Raw genomic sequence first — 23,455 nt, 5'->3', positions numbered from 1 at the left:
CCGTGGCAGGGGTGTTGGAATTAGATGATCTTAAGGTCCTTTCCAGCCCTAACTATTCTATGATTCTATTCTATGTTCGTACTTTGGCATTATTTTATATTATTGAAGTTTTCCTCCGGTTAAGTAGTTGGTTATATAAATTTGAGATGTCACCATCTTCTAGTGTAAGATTTGGGTTTCTGGTGCTCTTTGCTGTTGTAAAAGGTAGATTTGCTTAAGTTCTTCCTCTTCCTATATACAGTTGAGGGAGTGGGAGCATTGTGCAAACTGCATGTTGTTTTAGTAGAAGAGGTAGCATTGGAAGTTTCAAAGTTGCACCTGCAGATATAGATGGGTAGCTGACAAGTTTGAAAATGTTTTCCCTATTGCTTTTCCATAACTTGCTATGTATATTTGCGTAAGAAGTTGTGTAAAGTAAGGATAACTAGAAGAAATGTTCAGGTCATGTTTATTCAGGTTTTAGACTAAGTAATCTTGTGTGGCATGAAGATGACAAGATGACTTCTTGCCTTGCATGTGCACGTATACACCCTACTCTGCCAGTTGTGCAGGTGGTTCTTGGTGGTTCTAAATAATAAGTTAGTTAATAAATTCTTAACAACAGTATCAAATAATTTGAATTTATTTTTATTTCTTTAAGGGCGGTTTTGATTTGTATACCTTTCAAGATCTTTCTTTTCTTTTGTGTTTGTTTGTGAAGGGGGAAGGGAAGGGCTAGAAAACTCATGGTACAGGATATGAATTTTCAATGAGTGGTCTCTCACAGCATAAATACACAATTTTGAACAGTTCTGCATTGGTTTTGGGTTGGTTTGTTTGGTTTTTTTTCTCATCTAGGTACCTGTTGGTGATCAGCCTAAGGATATTGAACTTCAAATACGAGAGCTAATCCTTCAATTCATCAGCAACCCAAATTCAATTATTCTGGCAGTCACAGCTGCTAACACAGACATGGCCACTTCAGAAGCACTTAAAATTGCACGGGAGGTAGATCCAGATGGTAAGTAGTAAGAAAAACTGGATCCTGTAATTCAACTTCTTTTTTCAATTAAGTCCTAAAACTGAAGTTGTTTGAGCAAAAAGTAGTAAGCAGAACAAATGTCATTAACTTTCCTAGAAAATGCAATTATTTTGTTTGCCTAGGGACTTCGTTCTGAATTCTCTGCAACTTGGAGAACACTGTGAATTAATATCGAATGGATTTCTGGCTTACAAACAACTATTTTAGTAGTCACAGGCCAGATAACTATTTTAGTAGTCATAGGAGCCACTTCTGTTTCCAGAGCAGCAAAATGGCATTACAGAATGTTGGGAGGTTTGAGATATTTTGGTTGGTTGGTTGGTTATTTTTTGTTTTAGTAGTTTACAGTGGTCTGTTAGGATGAATTCATGCTTTAGAGTCCAAGGTTTTTTTTTTTAGTAGAGAGAATCTGCCATCCCGCAACTAGTACTTTACTTTCTAGCTGTTAGTCTAGTGACTTTTACTAAGAATTAATTTACCCCTGTAAAAATGATCAGCTGTGACTTCTGGATCACTTCCCAAAATTCTAAACTGTAAAGGTCTGGAGTGGCAGCTCATGTTGCAGGTTCTGTTGGAATAATGGTATGTAGTGAGAACCTGAACTACTAAAGTAGGTAGACTTTCTGACTTGTATTCAGAATATCTGAAAGTTTCAGGACCCAAGAGCCTACTGATTTTCTTAAGGTAACGGTTTATTTTTACACCCTAAAAGTGTGTTATATTTTAAAGAAAAAGTTCTTGCCATATTTTTTTCAGACCCAAAAGCCTAGGAAATATCAAGGTCCCAGACAAATCCTCTGTCCATGTTAACCTCCATCTAGATGTGCAATATTTACCTGTTTAGTGTATTCAGGTCACATTTTCCTCCATAGTGTCCAATATGAAGCTTAGTTTTAATTCAGAAAACATTTAGTCACATATTCAATAAAATATGTTTCATTAGCAAAATTAAATCCCCTAAAGCTTCTTCACTGAATGGATTCCAAGGAATAGAATCCATTCGGTCTCCTGGAGATTTGATCTCTTGGAGATTCCCGTTCGGTCTCTTGGAGCTTTGAGCCTATGTATATGATGCACTGTGCTGGAAGTGAGCCTGTTTTCTCCTTTGGCAGCTTCTCCAGTGAGTAGCTGTATTTCAAATACAGTTCCAAACAGATTGCCATTATGTCTGGTCCTACGTACAATGCTAGAAATATGTTCAGTCCACTCACACGTGACTCCCCTGCTTGCCTTAGTCTTCTCCACAAATTCTTTGTAACACCTCTAACCTCATGTAGTATGCAAAAATGTTGTAGTCAGTAATGACTGTAATTTCAAACTGCATGGTGCCTAAACCTTTTTCTTTACCAGGTGTGTGAGGGGAGTAGTACCGGATAAATACTTTCTTATACACCTGTTAATAAGGGGCTCCAGAGACAAATGCCACATGTTCAAACCAGTCTCTGCTGGTTTGCAGTATTAAACTTTATGCAGCAAAAGAACTTTTTGAATGATGAATTTTAGCTACCCTGATCAAGAAAAACAACGGTGTTTTCCTTTTTGTAGGTCGAAGAACCCTTGCTGTCATTACAAAGTTGGATCTCATGGATGCTGGCACTGATGCTATGGATGTACTCATGGGAAGGGTGATTCCTGTCAAACTTGGTATCATTGGAGTAGTGAACAGGTTGGTCTGGCACATTGATGTTATTTTTTAGATCGTGTTAATATGAAGTGATGCTTTCAGCCTTTTTTAACCATGAATATGATTTTAAGAATAAAAGGACTTGATATTGAAATACACTTAAGAACAGGCAAGCAAGAAGTTTGTTGCCCACTTATCAAAATCCTGTCTGTCTGTATTCTGTTCAACCAGCAGCTAATTTAGAAAGGAGTAGGGATGCTGCTTCTAAAAGAACTGTAGTGTCACCGCTTCTTTCCACTCTTGTTTTTTTAGCTTGAGGGATCCTTGTGATCTGCTGTTCACATTAGCCAGTGATCCACTACAGATCTTGTGTATATTAGTGCTAACTGCATAAAAATCATAGAATAGTTAGGGTTGGGAAGGACCTTAAGATCATCTAGTTCCATCTCCCCTGCCATGGGCAGGGACACCTCACATTAAACCATGTCACCCAAGACTCCGTCCAACCTGGCCTTGAACACTGCTAGGGATGGAGCACTTACCGCTTCTTTAGGCAAACTGTTCAGTGTTTCACCACCCTCACAGTAAAGAACTTCTTCTTTATATCTAACCTGAACTTCTCCTGTTTTAAGTTTAAAGCCATTCCCCCTTGTCCTATCACGGCAGTCCCTAATGAAGAGTCCCTCTCCAGCATCCTTGTAGGACCCCTTCAGATATGGGGTCTCCACACAGCCTTCTCTCCTGCAAGCTGAACAGCCCCAGCTTCTCATGAGAGCAGAGTAGAGGGGTAGGATCACTTCCTTTGACCTGCTGGTCACGTTTCTTTTGATGCAGCCCACTATATGTATAGCTATCATACTGTTCACTAAATTTTTTTGCATTAGCTAGGTTGAATCTCATGCAGTTTTAATAAAAGCCTTGCTTAGTCTATATACAGCTGCTACCCATACTGATTTGTCGACTGTGCTGCATGGAACAATAAATAAAACCTCTTTGTTATCTCAGGAAGGTGAGTTATGTGTGGAGAGCAAAAAGCAGTTATTAGATGTCCTGCTTAGACAAGCAGAAGTGTAAATTATTTTTACTTTGCATCTATTAACTAGTGTGTAACTCTCCCTTTTAACTTAAGGAGTCAGTTGGATATTAACAATAAGAAGAGTGTAGCTGATTCCATTCGTGATGAGTATGGTTTTCTTCAAAAGAAGTATCCTTCCCTAGCCAATCGAAATGGAACCAAGTATCTTGCTAGAACACTGAACAGGTATTATGTATTACATAAAGTAAAATAAATGTGCTTTCAAAGATACTCTAATATATTGGCATGTTAGAAATACGTTTCCTTTCTCTTTTGGTACTGTACAGTGATACGTTAAGGAAAACTTGATTTCTGAATTTACTGTAATTTTCTGAAGTAAATGTTTTCCTTTGGTGATTATATTCTGCCTTTTCTCTGTTTTAATGGAGATTATAAAGCTGAAATTTTTCCTCCCTTTTAATGAGGGACTGTTTTCCATTTTTAGGCTGCTGATGCATCATATCAGAGATTGCTTGCCAGAACTGAAAACCAGAATCAATGTTTTAGCTGCTCAGTACCAGTCTCTACTAAACAGCTATGGGGAACCTGTTGAAGACAAAAGTGCCACTTTATTGCAGCTTATTACCAAATTTGCCACAGAATATTGTAACACTATTGAAGGAACAGCAAAATACATAGAGACTTCAGAGCTGTAAGTACTAAGTGGTTTTCTGGAATATTGACTGAGCAATTAGATGGATGCAGTGGCTGTTGATGGCTTTCATTGGCAATATTACTATACTAAAGCATAACATACTCAAAAAAGTTTGATTCCAAACTGTTTGCAATGAGAACTTTTTTTCTTGTTTGCTACTTAAGTTGTTATTTTATTATTTCAGATGTGGTGGAGCAAGAATCTGTTACATTTTTCATGAGACTTTTGGAAGAACTTTAGAATCTGTTGACCCACTGGGTGGCCTTAACACAATTGATATTCTGACTGCCATTAGAAATGCCACTGTGAGTGTTCTGTATTTCTAAGTGTTGTTGCTGTACCTTGGCTTTGAAGATAAGGTTTCAACAAGTTCATGCTTCTTCAGTCCTATGAATTAATGATCTCAGCTGAATGAGGAGAAGGCTGCGCGGAGACCTCATAGCAGCCTTCCAGTATCTGAAGGGGGGCGATAGGGATGCTGGGGATGGACGGTTCATCAAGGACTGTAGTGACAGGACAAGGGGTAACAGGTTAAAACTTAAACAGGGGAAATTTAGATTGGATGTAAGGAAGAAATTCTTTATTGTAAGGGTGGTGAGGCACTGGAATGCGTTGCCCAGGGAAGTTGTGAATGCTCTATCCCTGGTGGTGTTCAAGGCCAGGTCGGACGAAGCCTTGGGTGGCATGGTTTAGTGTGAGGTGTCCCTGCCCGTGGCAGGGGGGTTGGAATTAGATGATCTTAAGGTCCTTTCCAACCCTAACTATTCTATGATTCTATGATTTTAAGTGGAAAAATTACCATATCCAAATTTGCAGCCATTATCCTATGTGCAATAAGTTTAAGGCAAATGCTTACTCTTACAGGCTGAAAGCTCATGGCCAGCTTTGGCAACCTGATACTGAAGCTATTATATGTTACAGAAATGGTGATAGAAGACTGCCTCAATTATTTTGCATTAAATAATTCTGTTAATTATGAAGATTCAGGTTGAGATGTATGGGCTAGGACAAGTTCAGATCTTTTAATTCTATGTAAGGACACAGCTCTTCAATGGTTGAGTGTTTATGTGACAGATTTGATGTCTTGTGAATATGGGAATTGATGTTGCTAAGAATTAACAGAGTAAGTCCACTTTTAAATTCTGTAGTATATAGAATGTTCACACCTTAAACCTTGACTTAGGATGTCAGACACTCCTGCTTTTGTACTGTGTCCTTTTAGGTGTGGACAGACAGGTTTCTGCATGGTCAGTAATTACTCTAAATTTAGAGTACGTTTAGTACTCTGCAGCAGTGATCTGTGTGCATGCTTTTATCTTTCTGTAAATGTAAAATGTAAACCAGCATTTAGTAACATGATAAATGTCTTTTTTTACGTGACATATCTTTGTGTTTCTAAAGCTCATTAAATAAAAAAAAAAAAAAGGAAATTTCAGGTAAAAAATGTTTTACCTATAGGTAAGCATTGGTCTGTATGGTCATAAATTAAATTATCCCAAACACTGTAAATCATTGACACAGTATTATGATTATACTTAACAGAAAACCCAGCTATTTTGCAGTAAGAATTATATGCCCAGGACTGTCAAACTTAGGAAGAGGATGTCTTTGCCTTTATGATTAATAAGTTCATTTAAACCTGGATCCGTGAATGTGGAAAGAATCATCATAGTTTTAAGGCTAGGATGACATTAGCTGGTAGAAAGCTTGAAGATTCTATAAGGATGCTGGCTAATCATTATTTAATTGTCTTATAGGTTTTATATTTAATTATTCTTGTAACGTATTTTACATTTAAGACCTTTTTTGATTGTTCTTTTGGGTGCAAGCACCGTGATGTGATTTATTCTGGGCTTCGTCAGTTATTACTACTTAGAAATACATTTTAGTTTAATACAGGGTTTCACAGCTTTTTCCCTCCTTATGAACTAGGGTCCCCGTCCTGCCTTGTTTGTTCCTGAAGTCTCATTTGAATTGCTGGTAAAAAGGCAAATCAAACGTTTAGAAGAACCTAGCTTGCGGTGTGTGGAGCTAGTTCATGAAGAAATGCAGAGGATTATCCAGCATTGTAGTAATTACAGTACACAGGTAAAAATACGTGGATAGAATTATGTTGTACGTATTGGGCTTTTTTTCTCCCCACTTCCCTAAAAAATTCTGGAAGTTTCATCGCTAAGTTTTTGGTTTTTTTTTAGGAATTACTGAGGTTTCCTAAGTTGCACGATGCCATAGTTGAAGTAGTGACCTGTCTTCTGCGTAGAAGGCTCCCTGTCACAAATGAAATGGTAATTTGCCATCTACTATAACTTTGCTGGAAAAAGTGTGTGTTTTCTGGAATCTTTCTTCATGCTTCTGTTTGCTCTGTAATGTCAGGAGCCCAGATCATTAAAGAAAACTTATATTTGTTGAATAGCTAGGTATTTAGTATCTACATGGTTTGAAATTTCCTCTATATTTAAAGTTAGATACATAAAAAAACTAAGGGATGGAGGGAAGCCTCTTCATTTTATTGTCCGCTATGTTTCAATTTGCCAAGAAGAATGCTATTAAAACTTGGATTTAACATCTCCTAGTCTTTATGATGTAGGTGTATTTCCCTCCCTTGTAACAGAAGCTACACATTTACTATAGAGTTCAGGATGCAATGATGAAAAATATAGTCCTTACTCTGTGTGCTTAGGAGATAAATCAACACAAAACATTGATTTTTTTTTTTTTTTTCTCCTTATAATGCCTTTTAGCTAGTGAAAACTAAAGCTTCAACTTCTGAGTTTAAATAAATGTTTTAATATAGAAGTCTGCTTTAGGCTGCTTGTTGGGGATGAAGCAAAGTGTTTCAGTTATTGTCTGTGTTTGATGTGAAAAGCAGAAAATTTTTTCTATGCTCATTATCCACTATACTGAGCCATCTTTCACTGGGTCAAATGTTATGTGGCTTGTGGCTGAAGGTTGAATAGTTAGCTCACTTCATTACTATAAAGCTTATTAAATTGCTATAAATTGTTCTGTTTATTGCTGGAGAGAGGTTAGCTTGACGAAGCAAACAAGTTAAACTGATGTAACATCCAAAACAGCTGAAGGTCTGAATGCATTGTGATAAATGAATGAATTCCTTTCTTGCCTTTTGTATCAGAATTTTAATGTCTTTGGGGCAGCAAGAAAGGTCTTTTGCTACAGACAGTTTAACTACACTTTCTAAGATTGTAGGTCATTGCTCTTCACTAGCATTAGATTTACTCACAGAATTTTTGAACTCTTTCTTCTGAATCACATTGCATTGCAGGTTCATAATCTAGTGGCCATTGAGTTAGCCTATATCAATACCAAACATCCAGACTTTGCTGATGCCTGTGGGTTAATGAATAACAACATAGAGGTAAGAAAATACGTTCTTTTAAGAAGTCTTTAGACTCCTTTAAGTGAGGGCCTAAATAATTGGTAAAAGAACAAATGCCTCAATTTATTTCAGTGAAACATGGTTCTACATTTTTAAGTATAAAAATGTGATGTATTACAAATATGGTGTATACTCTTGTGACCTTTTGATTTGTTAGATTTCTGTTACGTATTACATTCAATAACAGTGGTTGATATTTCACTGAAAAGAATTCTGTCTGTATTTCTGTCTGGAAAACAAGATGGGCACTTTAATTGCGTATTGGCTATTAAATGAAATTTTGGGAAGAGAAACCTTAAATAGACAGCTGTGAAATACTCTTTAATGTTGAAATAAGTGCATTTTGTTTCTGACAGAATGCATTAATAGTTATAATGTTCCTCTCATTTGTGAAATGATACTGCAAATATTTTTTCCTCTATTCAGGTTCTTGAATCTGTCTTGACACGCTTCAGTCTCCCTAAGACAATTCTCTCCATTAATCTCCCATAAGCTGTTTACAAGTTTAGCGCTATTTCTTTTTTTCTATGCTCAGTTTTGAGAATACTTGTTGCTGTTATCATCCTAGAGAAGCAGTTGTTCTGCAACTGATCTGCTCAATTCTTTCTTGCAGTACTTGATCTGGCTAAGAGCTCACTAATGCTTTACAGTTCCCCCGTTTACCCAACGCGTTCTTTCATAGTAGTGTTCCTTTTTTTAAATGCTTATGTTATCATTTCTGCTCTTTAGTTTTAACATTTAACTTTTTTCTATACGTAAATTTTGTATTGACTGGGTATGAAATTGAATTAGCTTTGATAGACTGTTCTTGAATTGAATTCAGAAACAACATGTATGCAAACTGCCATGAGTTCAAAAATCAGGACATTGTGAAGTTGGACCATATGAGATTATTGCATTATCATGTGTTATTTAAACTGCTTCCTTCCTAACATTTTCCTGAACTGGACATAGAAATTTTTGAAGAAACAAAGCACATAAAGCATCTTATTCAGTGGGCAGTTAATTCTTAATTTCAAGAAAAATCAGATCTTTGTCCTGATTGCGTCACATTCTGTTTTGCCATAAAGTGAATTCTGCCTTCTCCTTCTTCCTTTTGGGTTAATCATAGTTAACCCTGATGACCACAGAATAATATCCTTTTAAAATACTGTGGAGATTTAAATCTTAATGAGGGCTGAAGGGTCTATAGTGAGCCAAACTGTGTAGCTTTGATCTTGTTTTTTAAAGGCTCTAGTCTTGATTACTGAGCATAGAATCATAGAATAGTTAGGGTTGGAAAGGACCTTAAGATCATCTAGTTCCAACCCCCCTGCCATGGGCAGGGACATCTCACACTAAACCATGTCACTCAAGGCCTCATCCAACCTGGCCTTAAACACCACCAGGGATGGAGCATTCACAACTTCCTTGGGCAACCCATTCCAGTGCCTCACCACCCTTACAGTAAAGAACTTCCCCCTTATATCCAGTCTAAACTTCCCCTGTTTAAGTTTGAATCCATTACCCCTTGTCCTATCACTACAGTCCCTCATGAATAGTCCATCCCCAGCATCCTTGTAGGCCCCCTTCAGATACTGGAAGGCTGCTCTGAGGTCTCCACGCAGCCTTCTCTTCTCCAGGCTGAACAGCCCCAACTTTCTCAGCCTATCTTCATACGGGAGGTGCTCCAGTCCCCGATCATCCTCGTGGCCCTCCTCTGGACTTGTTCCAACAGTTCCATGTCCTTATGTTGAGGACACCAGAACTGCACACAATACTCTAAGTGAGGTCTCATGAGAGCAGAGCAGAGGGGCAGGATCACCTTCTTTGACCTGCTGGTCACGCTCCTCTTGATGCAGCTCAGGATACAGTTGGCTTTCTGGGCTGCGAGCGCACACTGTTGCATGTTCCACTCTTGCAGCGGCATGTTGCAAAAACTTTTGCAAGAATTTTTATATTAAGAATTTAATTTTGACCAGGCAATCAGAGGATTTTTATCCAAATAACAGAGTTTTTCATAAGATCATAGTATGACTACATGACACTGGATGAGATGAAATTACTAGTGTTGTCTCTAAAATGTAAGTCATCTGTAAAATATGAATCTTGTGTATGTGTTGATACAGAGCAATGCATAATTGAGGTCTTGCTGGATTGTTTTTAAAGGAACAAAGGCGTAACAGATTAGCCCGGGAATTGCCTTCTGCCGTGCCACGAGACAAGGTAAGTAGATGTTGGGTTTATTTATTAATTTAGATTTTAATGGATTCCCCTTTGATCCAGTCGAAGTATTGGAAACTTTGATACGCTGCCCTGGTAGCAGTCTTGGCAGGTTTCCAGGTATTGCCTTTCTTCTTTCCGTTTCATAAGGTAGAAGTGGGATGTTATTTTTTCTTCTTCCAAAGATGCAGTTTTGGGCAGGTTTTAAATCTAGGATTTCTGAAGACTTGCATCTAAATTTGCATTGATATTACACTTGCTTGAATGTCGTCTGAGGTAAGGTTTAAGATGCCAGCAGATGTTAAAGAGGGAGTGAGAGCTTGCATGCTTATATTTATGGCCAAAACACTGATTTCAAAAGATAAATTATTTACAATATTCAGTGTGCCACATAGTGACTTGGTGGTTGGTTTGTTGGGGTTTTTTTAAGTTGCTCTTAAAACTGCAATTTATTGCAGTCTTGCTTGCTTTAGAAGAAGATGGTGGAGATGGCATTTTCAGTTGATCATCATAAACAAGTCATTTATTTTATATCCGGAGCTTGCTTAGTTTTACCAGGTTTTGGGGTTATTTCATTGACAAGTAAGTATGTGGGTGGAAGAACCAAGTGTCATGGAAAAGATTGCTTAGCTGTAGACCTGAATGGTCTGACAATCAGCTGGAATTTTAGACAGGTATTTAATATTATGTGACATGTTTAGAATCTAAATACACAGAATATACTTTAAGATCCTTACAGCTTGTAAAAGGAGTTACTACAGCTGACAGAAACTGGTTTATTAAATTTGTTAGCTTAAAAAGTGAGGCAAAGTCACAGGATAAATCTAGTATTACTGCCTTTAATCAGCAGAAGCCAGCTGATGGATAAACTAGGAATTCAAGGTAGCTACCTAGAGATTGTTTTCAGTGCTCTTTTATCTTTCTTTGTATGGACTTCATATTTATATCATCAGTGTAGGAGTTGAAATTGAAGGCTAGGTAAATCAGAAGTCTCATAACTCTTTTGTCTTGGAGATGCTTTTCTTTCACTAGGTTTTCTTTTTTCTGCTTGTATTAATGTTTTGCTTTCAAATTCAACTTAACTACCTTTTCCGGATTTTTAAAGATGCTAGTAGGTAAAAGTGTATGAAATTTGCTAGGTAGATTTGGTGGTTAGTTGAATTTTATTTTCTTTTCTCCCCTTCCTGCATTTTTTTTACCTCCCTTAGTCTACTAAGGCTCCAGGTGCATTGACACCTGCTTCCCAGGAGACTGTTACTGCTGCTTCTGCTGAGGCTGATGGCAAGGTCTGTCTCAATTTTTTTTCCTATAAGCACTGCATGCACATTTCTGTTGTGCGCCACATACAGTATGGACAGCAGTTTGTATTTAGTGCTCTGTCAGTGATACAGTATGCCCTACAGAGTATCGACTACTTGGCATTACTGATTTTAGTATGTGCAGTGGCAGGTAAAGATGTGCCATTAGGTGGCAAAATCACTGCTTTCTGTTTGAACTCTTGGTTACAATATATTGTGGTGTAAGTACATGGCATAATTTGCCTCAAACTGTAGTCAATGAATTGTTTGGTGCAACAGTATTGTAATCAGAAGTGTTCAGCATGATTGTTAAACTGCATGTTTTTAATGTGTTGACAGTTAAAGAAGGAGAACAGAAGATAAGCTAAAAATGTGAGTTTCCTGCTTCCTGCAGGGGATCTTTATAGGCTTTGTTCAAATTGAATCTCCTTTTTGTTGTTGGGCAGTCCCTGGTTTACTTACGTTTCTGAAATGTGTTTTGTAGTGGTTTTTTACACTTTAGATGTGCTGTCTCATGTTAAAATAACAGGTCATTACTGTAAAGATTTTTTTGCTAATTGCTTTCACTAGGAGTCAGAAAAGATGGGTAGTCACAAGTTTGGGTATTAGAAGTTCGAAGAGGTCTGGGGCTTTCTGCCTTGTTGCGTAAACACATTCAGCTTCTAGCGCAAAGCTGCCATTTCTGTCCAGAACAAAGTAGTTAAAGTCAAAATCCTGTGAGTAATAAAATTTTAACTGTTACTTTTGTCCTAGTTTAGGAGTTCTGATATACTGCAAACATTAAGAAGAAATCAAGAGCTACTGTGAGGATACTGTTGTGACTTAAGTTCCAGGAAGCTGACAAATTTAGTTAAATTTATGTTTCCCACAATAAGTGTCCTTTACTAGGTAGTATGTACTCACCACTCTGTCTTGCTAAAAAGACTGTAGCTTTGTTTCTGAAACTACTTTGGAGACAGAGGAGGCTCCACAGTAATACTGAATGAGAGTGGCATAGGGAATTTTGCCATTTTGAGTAGCTGTCTCGCAATCAGAAATAGTGTAATGGAGCTTTTCTTCTAGTGGTTCCCTCTTACTAGCAGAGGTTGCTTTGAATTCTTACAGTGTATTTTTTACACTGCCTCTGAACAGCTGCCCAATTCTAATTAAATTTTGATAGGCACAGTTTAGCAGGATTTCCTCCCAGTATGCAGCTGTTGATGCTCTGAAACAAGGCATGAGTAGTAGTAGTAGCAGTAGTTCAGAGCCTTGAATGACCTTGAATGTACAATAAAGCGTAGTAGTAAATAGAACATATATGAAGCTTATGGAAAGGTGCAGAATACAAATTACCACTATTCCATATCAAAATAAACTGGGGGTTTTAGTAGTTGTTGTTTTGTGTGTTTGGAGATTTTTTTAATTTTTTTTTGTTTGTTTTTCTTTGTGAAGTTTTGGGTTGGTTTTTTTGTGGGTTTTTTGGTTGGTTGGTTGGTTGGTTTGGTTTTTTGTTTGCTTTTTCTTTTTTTTCTTTTTTTTTTTTTTTTTGTAATAATACTGATTTATCCTGTGGTGGATACCATCTGCTAATGATTCTTTGATCCAGTGATTCCTGATAGTGAAGAGTTGGGTGTTACATCCTTTTATCAGGAGATCAGTGAGTCATTCTTTGCCTGGTATATTCCAGAAACTCTCATCTTCCAGAGGATGGGGATTTTTTTTTTTTTTTTTTTTTTTTAATTTAGTTTGGTTTGGTACAAAACAAAAACCTTCTGGAAGTTGAGGTCTGGGAGCACAAATACGTTCGTAACTGTAGTGCCTAGAAGCATAAATGTGCGTAACATTTCTATTTGTTTTTAGCTGTTCCTGCAAGAAGCTTCAGTTTAAATAAAATACCAAATCACTGTGGTAATCTTCAAAAATTACTTTCAGAATGATCCTGATAGTGTAGGTTCTATTACTCCAAGGAGTAAAAGATGAAAGATTTAGGAAGACCATTCCATATTTCAGAATTGATTTATAGACCCTTAAAATGCTGGGGAGCTTCTCTACGTGAAGGTTTTTCATACCATTATTACAAAGAATACGAGTTTTAAAAGCTGCCTTCTCACTGGTACTTCGTGTCAGCTTTAAGCAGCAAAGGGAAAATAAAGGTGAAGGATGTGAAGAATAGAATTAAGTGAATATACATGTGAAAATCTCATTTTTAGTGAGTCTTATCTATAGCTTAGTAATAATAGATTTGATTAGACATTGCTTTGTAGTTTCCAAGTCCTAACTCTCCAATGTTTCTTCATTGTGCTGTTTGTGCAGGCTGCTTCTGGAGCAGGAGATACGTCTCAGGAGCCTGGAACAGGCAACTGGAGAGGAATGCTGAAATCAAAAGCAGAAGAGGCACCGGCAGAGGAAAAATCCAAGCCAACTGCAGCCCTACCTGCTAGTCCTCAAAAAGGACACGCTGTAAACCTATTAGATGTGGTGAGTCATGAAAGACTACTCTTTGTAGTTCACCCTCAGGAAAGAAAACACCTGAAATCCAGATCTTATAACTTTGCTACTAACACGTATATCTTTGTAAATAATTACCACTCTAGGGACAGGGAGCTCCAGGCAGTCTCTCTGCTTTCCTCCTTGGCCAATCCTTTATCTTTCCCCCCGACTCCAGTTTCAGCTTACGATTTGGGATAACTGGCTTCCTTTCACAAATTTCTGTGCAAGTAAACTTCTCTAAATTGCTCTTTGTACAGGGACAAATCTCAGGTCATGTCTCAATTCAAAGTCCTGCTCTGTTTTTTCTGAAGTTGGCATTTTTATGTTAGAGGAAAAGAATCATTAAAGACAAAAACCACTTAAGTTTAAAATAGATGTTGATCTTCTAAGTGTTTGGAGAGCTTAGTTGCTTTAGTGAGCTTTTAAAAAATAGTAGTGGTGCCTTCTGGACTTTGTTTCACAGACCTGGATTTTGAAATGCCTCTAATTTTATTGCTGAAGAATTAGAGGTTTGTTGCAAGACAGGTTACATCTATCAGACTGAAAGAGCTTATTTTAGACCACAGTTTGAGTTTTATTTACTTATGCAAATGAACAGAATTGGTAAACTGAGGTTTTTAACTTTTTATATAGCCTGTACCTGTTGCACGCAAGCTTTCTGCCCGGGAGCAACGAGATTGTGAAGTGATTGAACGACTTATTAAATCTTACTTCCTTATTGTCAGGAAGAACATTCAGGACAGGTAAAACAAAACTTCCTAGAAATGTTTAAGCCATATAAATGTTGTGATATCTCGAGAGTCATGTATATAATCTAGTTATTTTATCATGTTCTTATGTCTATAAGCAGAGAAAAAATATGAATTTGTTTTTTTAGAAAGGGCAGCAGTAGTAGGACTTGACCATTCTCAGAATTAAGCCTGAAGCAGCACTTACTTTCTCAAATGTTTTGCTGTGTGTTATATTAAGTAAAAGGTTTAGTTAATTATTTAGCAGATACCTGTTTCTCTGGAGGATACTGCAATTCACATGGATGATTTGCAGCAAAAGAACAGAATAAGCTCTACGTGCTCTGTAGCCATGACAGAACTTAGCTTTGCCATCCTGGTATTTCAAAAGTGAAGGTCAGATAGGAACTATTGTGGCTAAGCCTCCTAGTACTTAACCATAAGGATGGAAATAGCGTAAAAGTAATGTTTTTGCTGTGTGCAACTATGGAAAATGCTTTTAAAGTTTTGTTTAACAATTGTCATACTTCTTCATTGAAGAATGAAAACTTCACTTAGCTTAAGTCTTTGTGTGTGTGTGTGTGTCTGTGTGTGTGTGTGTAAAAATAGGAAAATCTGGGGGGGAAATACAGGAATCTGTAAACCAGGTTTAGAGCAGATTTGTGAGGCTATAGAAGTCTTATTCTATCCAGCAAGCTAATATTCTCCTCAATGTAATTTTGAGTATTGCATGGCAGGGAATTCATTTTGACACACATGATCCTTGTCAAGTTAATTGTACAGTGACAGCTGCAGCACTCTGAGCAAAAACTCTTGATCTGGGCATGAAAATTACTTTGATATAGATCTGGGGCTATGGACACTTGAGAAGAGCGATGTGGTCACTACACTTAATGAGTCAGTACTGGTTATATGTCAACTCCAGGTCCACTCTACTTGCAAAATACTGCTGCTAAGAATTACAACAACAAGGTTGTATAAACTAGCACGTTTTATTTTTCTGTGGGGAACAACTTTATTGTCAGTTACTGTCAGCCTGATGAAATAACCTGATGTTGTTGTTTAAGCCCAGCCAGTGACTCAGAACCACGCAGCTGCTCACTCACTGACCCTCTTTTCCTCTTCCTCCAGGCAGAATGGGGAGGAGAATCGAAAGAATGTAAACCCCAAGGGTTGAGATAAGAACAGTCCAGTAGCTAAAATATAAAATTACAACCACTACTGATAATGGCAAGGGAAATAGTGAGGGGAAAGAATATAAAACTAAAAAGGGAAAGGAAAAAAATAATAAACACAAGTGATGCACAATTGCTCACCACCTGCTGACTGATACCCAGCCTGACCCGAGCAGTGATCTGTCCCTTCCGGGTGACTCCTCCCAATTTATACATTGGGCATGATGTGCTGTGGTATGGAATACCCATTTGGCTAGTTTGGGTCAGGTGCCCTGTCTCTGCTTCCTCCTGGCTTCTTGTGCCCCTAAGAAGGAGAAAAATAACTGTTGCAGCAGAACCTAAGACATCTGAGCTGCGCTAACTCATTTTTTGATCCTTTGTTAAATACCCTGAGATTTTGGTACTGCATTAGTATGATGATTTGATTTTTGCCAATATTTATGTAAATATTTCCCCCTACTCCTTCAGAAAAATACCGCTACACATATCTGAACTCCCGAAGAAAATCAGGTTCTGCTACATGCAATACTTAGAATTCTTTTAAGGAAGCTTAGTGGTGTGGAAATCAAAGCTGAGACAGTGGCTTCTTTCAGGTGTCTTAGCCTGACATAGAGCTAAAGTGTTGCTCTACAGATTCTGTAGTATTTTTCTGAGGGCTTATTGCTGCCTTCGTCCATTCTAGACAAATATGTTTTTCACACTCAGTCTCCAGCTGCAGTTTTAAATTGCTGTCATGTCATGCTCTCAGATATCAGAGATAATGTGGCCCAGTGTTTGAACTTGAGTGATCATGTTTCCAGTTGATCTGCTAAGTAAGATCAAATCCATTAATTCTTCTTTGCCTCTTTCCTTTGTCATTCATATGTTAAAACTGATTTTAGGGTTGAAATACTTAGCTTTTTGTCATGCCTAGCACAGTGGAGACTCAGGTTCGTCTCTAGTGAGCAAAGTAAATTTATTCTGATTTTTTACACAATATATATATCCATGGTCTTTACAATGCAGCTATACTATTTGGAAGACATTCAACAGTTCTTAAATTGTACAGGATACTATGTTTACTTGAGAGAGAAGTTTTTATTTATGATGGTGGTAAATTCCTGAGATAGTTTGAGCCAAGGTTGTGTGTAGCTACTTGCTCACACTGTGCATTCTTCAGTCTAGGGCAGAGCTGGTTTTGAATAATCCTTTCTGGAGAAACTATCTTTTTGTGCTTGTAGTGTGCCAAAAGCAGTGATGCATTTTCTGGTGAACCACGTGAAAGATACTCTTCAGAGTGAGCTGGTAGGCCAGCTATATAAATCCTTGTTGCTGGATGACCTTCTGACGGAATCTGAGGACATGGCACAGCGCAGGAAAGAGGCAGCTGACATGCTAAAGGTATTAAAAAGATCGGTAACTTATGGGAATACTTAATTAATTTGAATCCACATAAATATGAGATTTATTTGAAGACTTGCTTTCCTTTTTTCTTTGCTGTTCTTAATGTATGCCACTGTGTTACTTCTCTCTTAGAATTAAAAGCAATACATGACCAGAAAGTGTCATGTAGATTGAGTACTTCAGAAGAGGTGACTTAAACTATGTTTTGGGCAGAAAGCAGAAGCTCTAATCTGCTGTTATTATCAATTATACATTTGGTTTTAATAATTTGCTTTTATTTAATTTTATAGTTTTCAGCAGTTCTCTTTTGGGGGATTAAGCTTACAGTATTTTAAGTGCTGTTCATGTCTGTGCTTCACACAGAGCCTGCTGGCCAATGGCTGGTGTATCTAGACAGCATCCCGTAATATGAACAGTGGAATGTTGGGACTCACTTTTGATGACCCTGTGTACCTCTGTAAGACAGTGCATTTGTAACATGTCCATGTTACAGAACTCGTTTCTTCATTGTTCATTTATGTGGTGTATCAGTTTCTGCATCATCTGCATGAGAAATAAGCTGGTTTGCACTGAACTGCATAGGAAATAGTCCTTCTGCCAGTTCAGCTCACTGAAGAAGCAAGAGGTGCTAAGAGGTGCTTCTCTCTCACATGCACTGTGGTCAGAATGTGCGTGTTTGAGGGATTTGGGTATCCTGAGAACTGTTTCCCCAGGACCACCTGCAGGAAGTTTTGCTATATAAGATCAATATTTGAGTGAAGACAGCTCTCTGTTAGTAGTGTTTTAAACCGTGAACTTCACAGGACCAAACTCAGCCCAGATTTATCCAACTTGGAGTGATACTTTAAATAATACTAGTATTAGTTGGTATTCTAAGCTTTTTCAATTCACAAAGTTTAGCAGGCTAGACTGTAATGAATACATCAGAATGCTGAACATGATACAAAATACATGCAGTTTCTCTTGAGAAAGGTTTAAAGCTTTAAACCTCTGTGTGGTGAAAAAGTCTACCCTTCTGGATTTATCTGTAAATACAGAATGTTAAGACAAAACAGAGGTGTTAATGGAACACCGAGTATGTAGAAGTTGCTCAAAATGATGACAACGAGTTCTTTCTAAGTGGAAGATCAGTTCTCAATTTTTAATTCTAACCTAAGGAAATTTTTTAATGAGACCTGTGCTAAGTTTGTTACTATCTTTTGCTTTGTAGTGTTTTTTAAATGCATAATCTTTTACAGATAGAAGGCTTCAGAGTTAGCTGTTAATCAGTGTTGTTGCAGGTACCACTCATTTCATAATGAAAATGATTTGCTTTAATTTGATTACACTCCCAAGACTGCTGCTGTTACCTCTCTGAGAAATCTCTTCACAAAAACTAACTTTGGCTTTTCTGTCTTCCTGTGCAGGCCCTGCAGCGAGCCAGTCAAATCATTGCAGAGATTCGTGAGACACATCTGTGGTGAAGACTGTATCAGCCACACTATTTATATGCATTGGAGGTTATATTGACTTGAAAATTGCTAGGCATGGTATACGGAGTAGAATTTTTATTTATGAACTCTTCATCTGTGTACTGCAACTGTGTAAATCTGCTCATGTAAAGACAGCTGGTTTGATTTGCAAACAGAAAAATATGCTGTATCTTGCAAGATAAGTTGTATTTAATCTACATAATAAATGGCTCTAAATGTTTCCTTACCAGCTTTCTGGAGCAAATTGAAGCAGACCAAGTCTACTGTTTCAGTGACAGTCTCATCTGAACTTGGGGAAAAAACATTGAAGTTCCAGTGCCTGACTTGCTAAACAGGTTGCCTGTGGTTAAGATGGATGGTGTAGTCTTGTGGCATAGTTTTAAGCTGCTTTTACAATAGAAGTTTAAATACTGTGAAGAGAAGAAAGCACCAAGTTATTCTTTCATGACTATATTGCATGCACTATGACAGATGGAGGTATCAATTTTATAGCACAGTAGAGATGTCTACCGTATTAATATGTATGTGTGTCCCCATTTTTTTTTTTTTCCTCAAATGTTGAAACTGCAGACAAAACTTGGAACTTCATTAATGGAGTATTGTGTAGGAAGAATTAGCCTGGAGCTTGCGAACAACAGCAGCCTACTAAAATGTAGGTGCAAAGTTACTTCATGTGCGCTGGATCTTGTGTATGAATGTTGGGGATTATAATCTGGTACAAGAACACCTTCCCCTTTCTCCCCCCTGGGACCAAGCCCATGGACTATCCAATAGTAAATTTGTTCTGGCAAAGTTGAAAAATAAAAGCGAATTTCAAAACTATAACAGGATAATAAGTGTTTCTTTAAAAAACAGATTTAAGTTGGCCAAGGAGAAGGGGAGCCCCACAACTTCTTCCAAATTTTGGAATGTATGACAGTATGACAGAAGTCTGTTGTATTGGAGTATTTATGACAGAGATCATATTTACTTTTGAGGAAATACTACTGTGCTGTAAGTAGCGCGCTTTTTTTTCCCCTTTTTTGAGGACAATCCTAAAATGAGGGAATTTTATGTTGGAAATTAAGTTGATGAGTTATTTTCTTCTGATTATAATTTATACAGATAAATATTGATCACACTAGCCTTTACAAAGTAAACATTTTTAATTTTTATGAATAAAAATTTATTTAAAATCCAGCCGGCACACTTGCATGTACTTTTCAAGTAGATTCACTTTTGTATAAAATAGAAATGTTTACTATGGTGTTGCCGATATTTTAACACAACTTGCATGAAAAATAGGGCGCTGCTGTTAACACCCATGGCTTGCTTTTATGATAGTAGGCCAGTATAGTGAGATTTTTTTAATACCATATTTAGTTCCTTCCTCATTTCATCAGTTAAAAGAAATGGAATTCCTTCTGTAAGCTGCTAAAGATTGAAAATTTAAAAAAACCCTGCTAAGACCTCAGTTTACAAGGTCTGTATAAAAATGTATTTTTCTGATGGTAATCTTCAGTTAGGCATCAATATAAGCAAAAGGATTTAAGTCTGACAGATGCAACTTTTGGATACTTTATGCATGATCCAGAGCAATCCGTGCAGACCACAAAAATATATTCTGTATTTTTAAACAGCCTAAAAAGCCATGATGTATGCATTACAAGTAATGAATACAAAGGAAGTAATTTAAACCTCTTGCATTGTATCCTGGGATGGTCGTTCTCAAATTTAAGAAAAATGTGGCTGTAATGAAGTGCAAGCCACTTTTCAGATCAGTTCTGGTGAACAGCAAAAGCTCTTAATAGTGTTGTCAAAAGCAGTACATTTCTGTTTGGAATTCACATGCCGCCTCTCCTCCTTTTACTTTTGACATGGAAGAAGTATGTTTGCAACAAGGTAGAGCCGTTCACAAGTGAACTGCTACCTAAGCTTTAACTCCCAAAGTTCAGTCAAGAGTCTCTTGGATGTTGTGTTTTGAAATGCTGCTGCATAAAGCAAATTAATTCCATTTATTTAAAAACACCCTGTAACTGGTAACTGGATCTGTAATGTCATGTGAAACTTCCAGTGTTAATTTGTTTTGAAACACTATGACTTTTTTGTTTCACAGACACTATCAATTCGGTAATGTCTGAGTGCCAAGAAATGAACTTGATTTGAAATCCGTAATGCAAGTCTTTAAAAATCCATGCTGTAACAATCCTGATATTAAATAAAGAGATAATACACAAAAATAATTATCCCAGAAATAAAGTTTTGAACTGACTTGTAGTTCAGGTGGCAGGATGTACATGGTCTTACAAATTAATGGCATAACTAGCTATGTTTGTACAGCCTTATATATGTTTGCATTTGCCCTGTGCAATTCTACACTGTTAGTTCTTGTATAGTTGCAGAACTAATAGTGTAGACAGGCTTCTAATTGACTGAAAATACTTAAAATGCTTCTGTTACTGCCACCTTTTAAAGAAATTATGGGAAAACCAGGGGAAAAAAAAAACAACCAACCAACCCTAATGAAGGCAGCAATTGAAAAAATCCCAGATTAGACTGATGGTTTACAAATGTCTGCCAGGCCACCTTACTTAGTTTAAGCTTGAAATATTTTTGTCATCAATGCACACATTTTAGCTAACTTAAAATAACTTGCTGTCCAGTGAAACACACAATCATGGGGGAGAAAAGCCACTGTGGCTAAGTTTAGATAAGTAAATGTTTGACATTAATACCTGACCTGTGTGCGGTATTACTGTAACTAAAATTTAGTATCTCTCTATGAACAGAGTTTGACAATAAATTACATGGCGGTTTTTAGTAGTCAGTTCAAATTTCACTTAGTGGAATAGATGGGTAAGAGGGAGTGGCTGTGTGCTGCTTCAGACTTGCTTAACAAAACTTACATAAAACTTGCCTTTACTCTACGGAGGATTGACTTTGAAAGATGCCAGACTGGATGTTGTAAACTCAGGTCCCTGTTTTATGGAATACAAGCAGGGTAAACAACTTGTCAGCCTGCTTTGCCCCTGTTGGTAACCTGAATTGAATTATCTTGAGGTTTTGGGCTTTGGTTTTGTTGGGATTTTGCTTTTTTGTTACAGTTAAATTGTTCAGCTATGAGAGCAACTGCTAGCTAGTGCTTTCTGTAGATACTAAAGATCTCAAAAGCATGTGCTTTTTATCTTGTTGCCAAGAACTCTGCTTTGAGGTGAGAGCTGGATGATTCTTCGAAGTTTACAACAGGACAGACCACCTGGATATGGGTTTATGCCCTGTTAACACTTAAACTGGTGAAGGTGCTTTCATGCTCTGATAGCTCCTTTGCTGCACGCCCTCTCAATGCTTACCTCTTCATAGTTAGCTGCCACAAGAATGTTAAATTCAAGTCCTCCAGGTTTTGTTATCCCCACGTACTGCACAAATATTTTGTTTGGTTTTTATTTTTAGTATCTGGCCTAAATAATGACTTTTCTTCTTCTACTTCCAAATCACATATGTGTAGACATATTAAATACCTTACTACTGGTTTATATTTGAACAAGCTGTGTCTCCGATTACCTGAACAGGCCTGCTTTGGAGTATACGTGAAATGAGACCAGGCTAAGAAAGAATACTCAGATTTTTCGGTCATCCTTGATTCTTGGCTTAAGTGTTCTGTTCTGATCACCCTGCACAGTCATAAAGAGTAGTGGCTGTATCAAGCTGTTTCTTTGGAAAGTCAGGGAAGGGTTTGGATTGCTAGAAGTTGGTCAAGAGGAAGCACGGGCTAAATTGCTTGGAGTTTGTGGATCTTGTTAAAAATCTTGTATGAGAAGAATTTAATTCCCTTTTTTATTTTGTATTTGTAAAAATAAATAAAATCCTTTTAATGCTTCATCAAAGTGGACACTATTGCTTTTTAGAAAAAGCTGAAATTTGGTGACATACATGTATCTGCACCATTTAGAGATGAAAGAAGAAAGGCAGGAAGGAGAGATATCAGACACAAAACACGTTTACTAGGAATTTATTTCCTGCATGCAGAAAGTAGCTGTAAAATCTGATTTGTATTTCTCTGGAGGCTAATGTGGGTGTGTACCAGTATATTTCGTTCCCAGGTGCATATTTCTGTATTACTATAATGCTTCTGCCATTTAAGGAACAAGGCTGCTCTATGAAGGGGATGACCTTAACTGTCCCTTCCCCTCTTCTACCCTTTGTTGTGATTTTTTTTCCTCCATGTTTTTTCTAGAATAGTTCTGATTATTACTGCAGCTTAAGACACAGTCACAAGCAACACAAACTGGTTCCATGAGCTACCTTTTTTTAAGGTAGGAATAACTCAACTATTTTTCATTTTTCTTTATATAACAGAGATTAGATAGAAGGTACCTCATTATCAAGCAGGTAAGTGGGATCTAGAAACTGACATTAATACTAATAACTCCATGTGGTCAGCTACTGAAAGTACTACCATATTACAGTTTAATAATCTGAAGAAACTGATATATAAGCAGGAAGCCACTATATAATTTATTACTATTGAAATCTTGAGTAACAATGCAAATAAAGTCAACATCAAGTTGATCAAGTAAAAAAAAAAAACAAACAAAAAAACCCCAACAGACAACACACAAAATCAAGCCTTACCTAAAAAACCAACAGAAACTTCCCACCCAACTATAGAATGTCTGTATTCTAATTTCCCCATTCTTCTTGTAGGTTGGGGTGCTTTTTAAACCAGCTGAAATACTACGACTTATTCATCACCAGCTCTTGAGTGATGACATTCAGGTGTGCAAGATTAAGGCCTCTCCTCTTGTGACTGCAAAACAGCATTGTCTAGGAGTTCATGGACAAGGAAATGATTCTCCTTGGCCCAAGAGCAAGGATTACCTTAAACCTTGAAAACAACACTGCGGTCAAGACCCAAAGCCATCAGTCACTTCATAAATCAGACGGAGGGTTTGTGCTGGGGCAGGGAGGGTCCCTTAA

The 23,455-nt window shown here is 37.3% G+C and overlaps 1 protein-coding gene across 2 annotated transcripts in view; it reads left to right on the top strand.

Moving 5' to 3' along the window:
* DNM1L (dynamin 1 like) overlaps nt 1–22,302 on the top strand; it is a 46,240-nt gene extending 23,938 nt beyond the window's left edge. Inside the window, exons 6-19 of one of the 2 annotated variants that reach the window (XM_080635992.1) lie at nt 838–1,000; nt 2,567–2,687; nt 3,775–3,906; nt 4,166–4,372; nt 4,560–4,680; nt 6,308–6,463; nt 6,571–6,660; nt 7,659–7,751; nt 9,921–9,977; nt 11,183–11,260; nt 13,565–13,729; nt 14,375–14,484; nt 16,865–17,024; nt 18,434–22,302. In XM_080635992.1, coding sequence (XP_080492118.1) covers nt 838–1,000; nt 2,567–2,687; nt 3,775–3,906; nt 4,166–4,372; nt 4,560–4,680; nt 6,308–6,463; nt 6,571–6,660; nt 7,659–7,751; nt 9,921–9,977; nt 11,183–11,260; nt 13,565–13,729; nt 14,375–14,484; nt 16,865–17,024; nt 18,434–18,490 — 1,710 coding nt within the window. In that variant the 3' untranslated portion in view covers nt 18,491–22,302. The remainder of the gene's footprint in view (nt 1–837; nt 1,001–2,566; nt 2,688–3,774; nt 3,907–4,165; nt 4,373–4,559; nt 4,681–6,307; nt 6,464–6,570; nt 6,661–7,658; nt 7,752–9,920; nt 9,978–11,182; nt 11,261–13,564; nt 13,730–14,374; nt 14,485–16,864; nt 17,025–18,433) is intronic. The other variant, XM_080635991.1, reaches the window with a different exon arrangement.
* The last annotated feature ends 1,153 nt before the right edge of the window (nt 22,303–23,455 follow it).

The sequence above is a fragment of the Psittacula echo genome (assembly GCF_963264785.1).
Source record: "Psittacula echo genome assembly, chromosome: 1".
Taxonomy (NCBI): domain Eukaryota; kingdom Metazoa; phylum Chordata; class Aves; order Psittaciformes; family Psittacidae; genus Psittacula; species Psittacula echo.
This window is presented reverse-complemented; position numbering and strand designations above follow the sequence as displayed.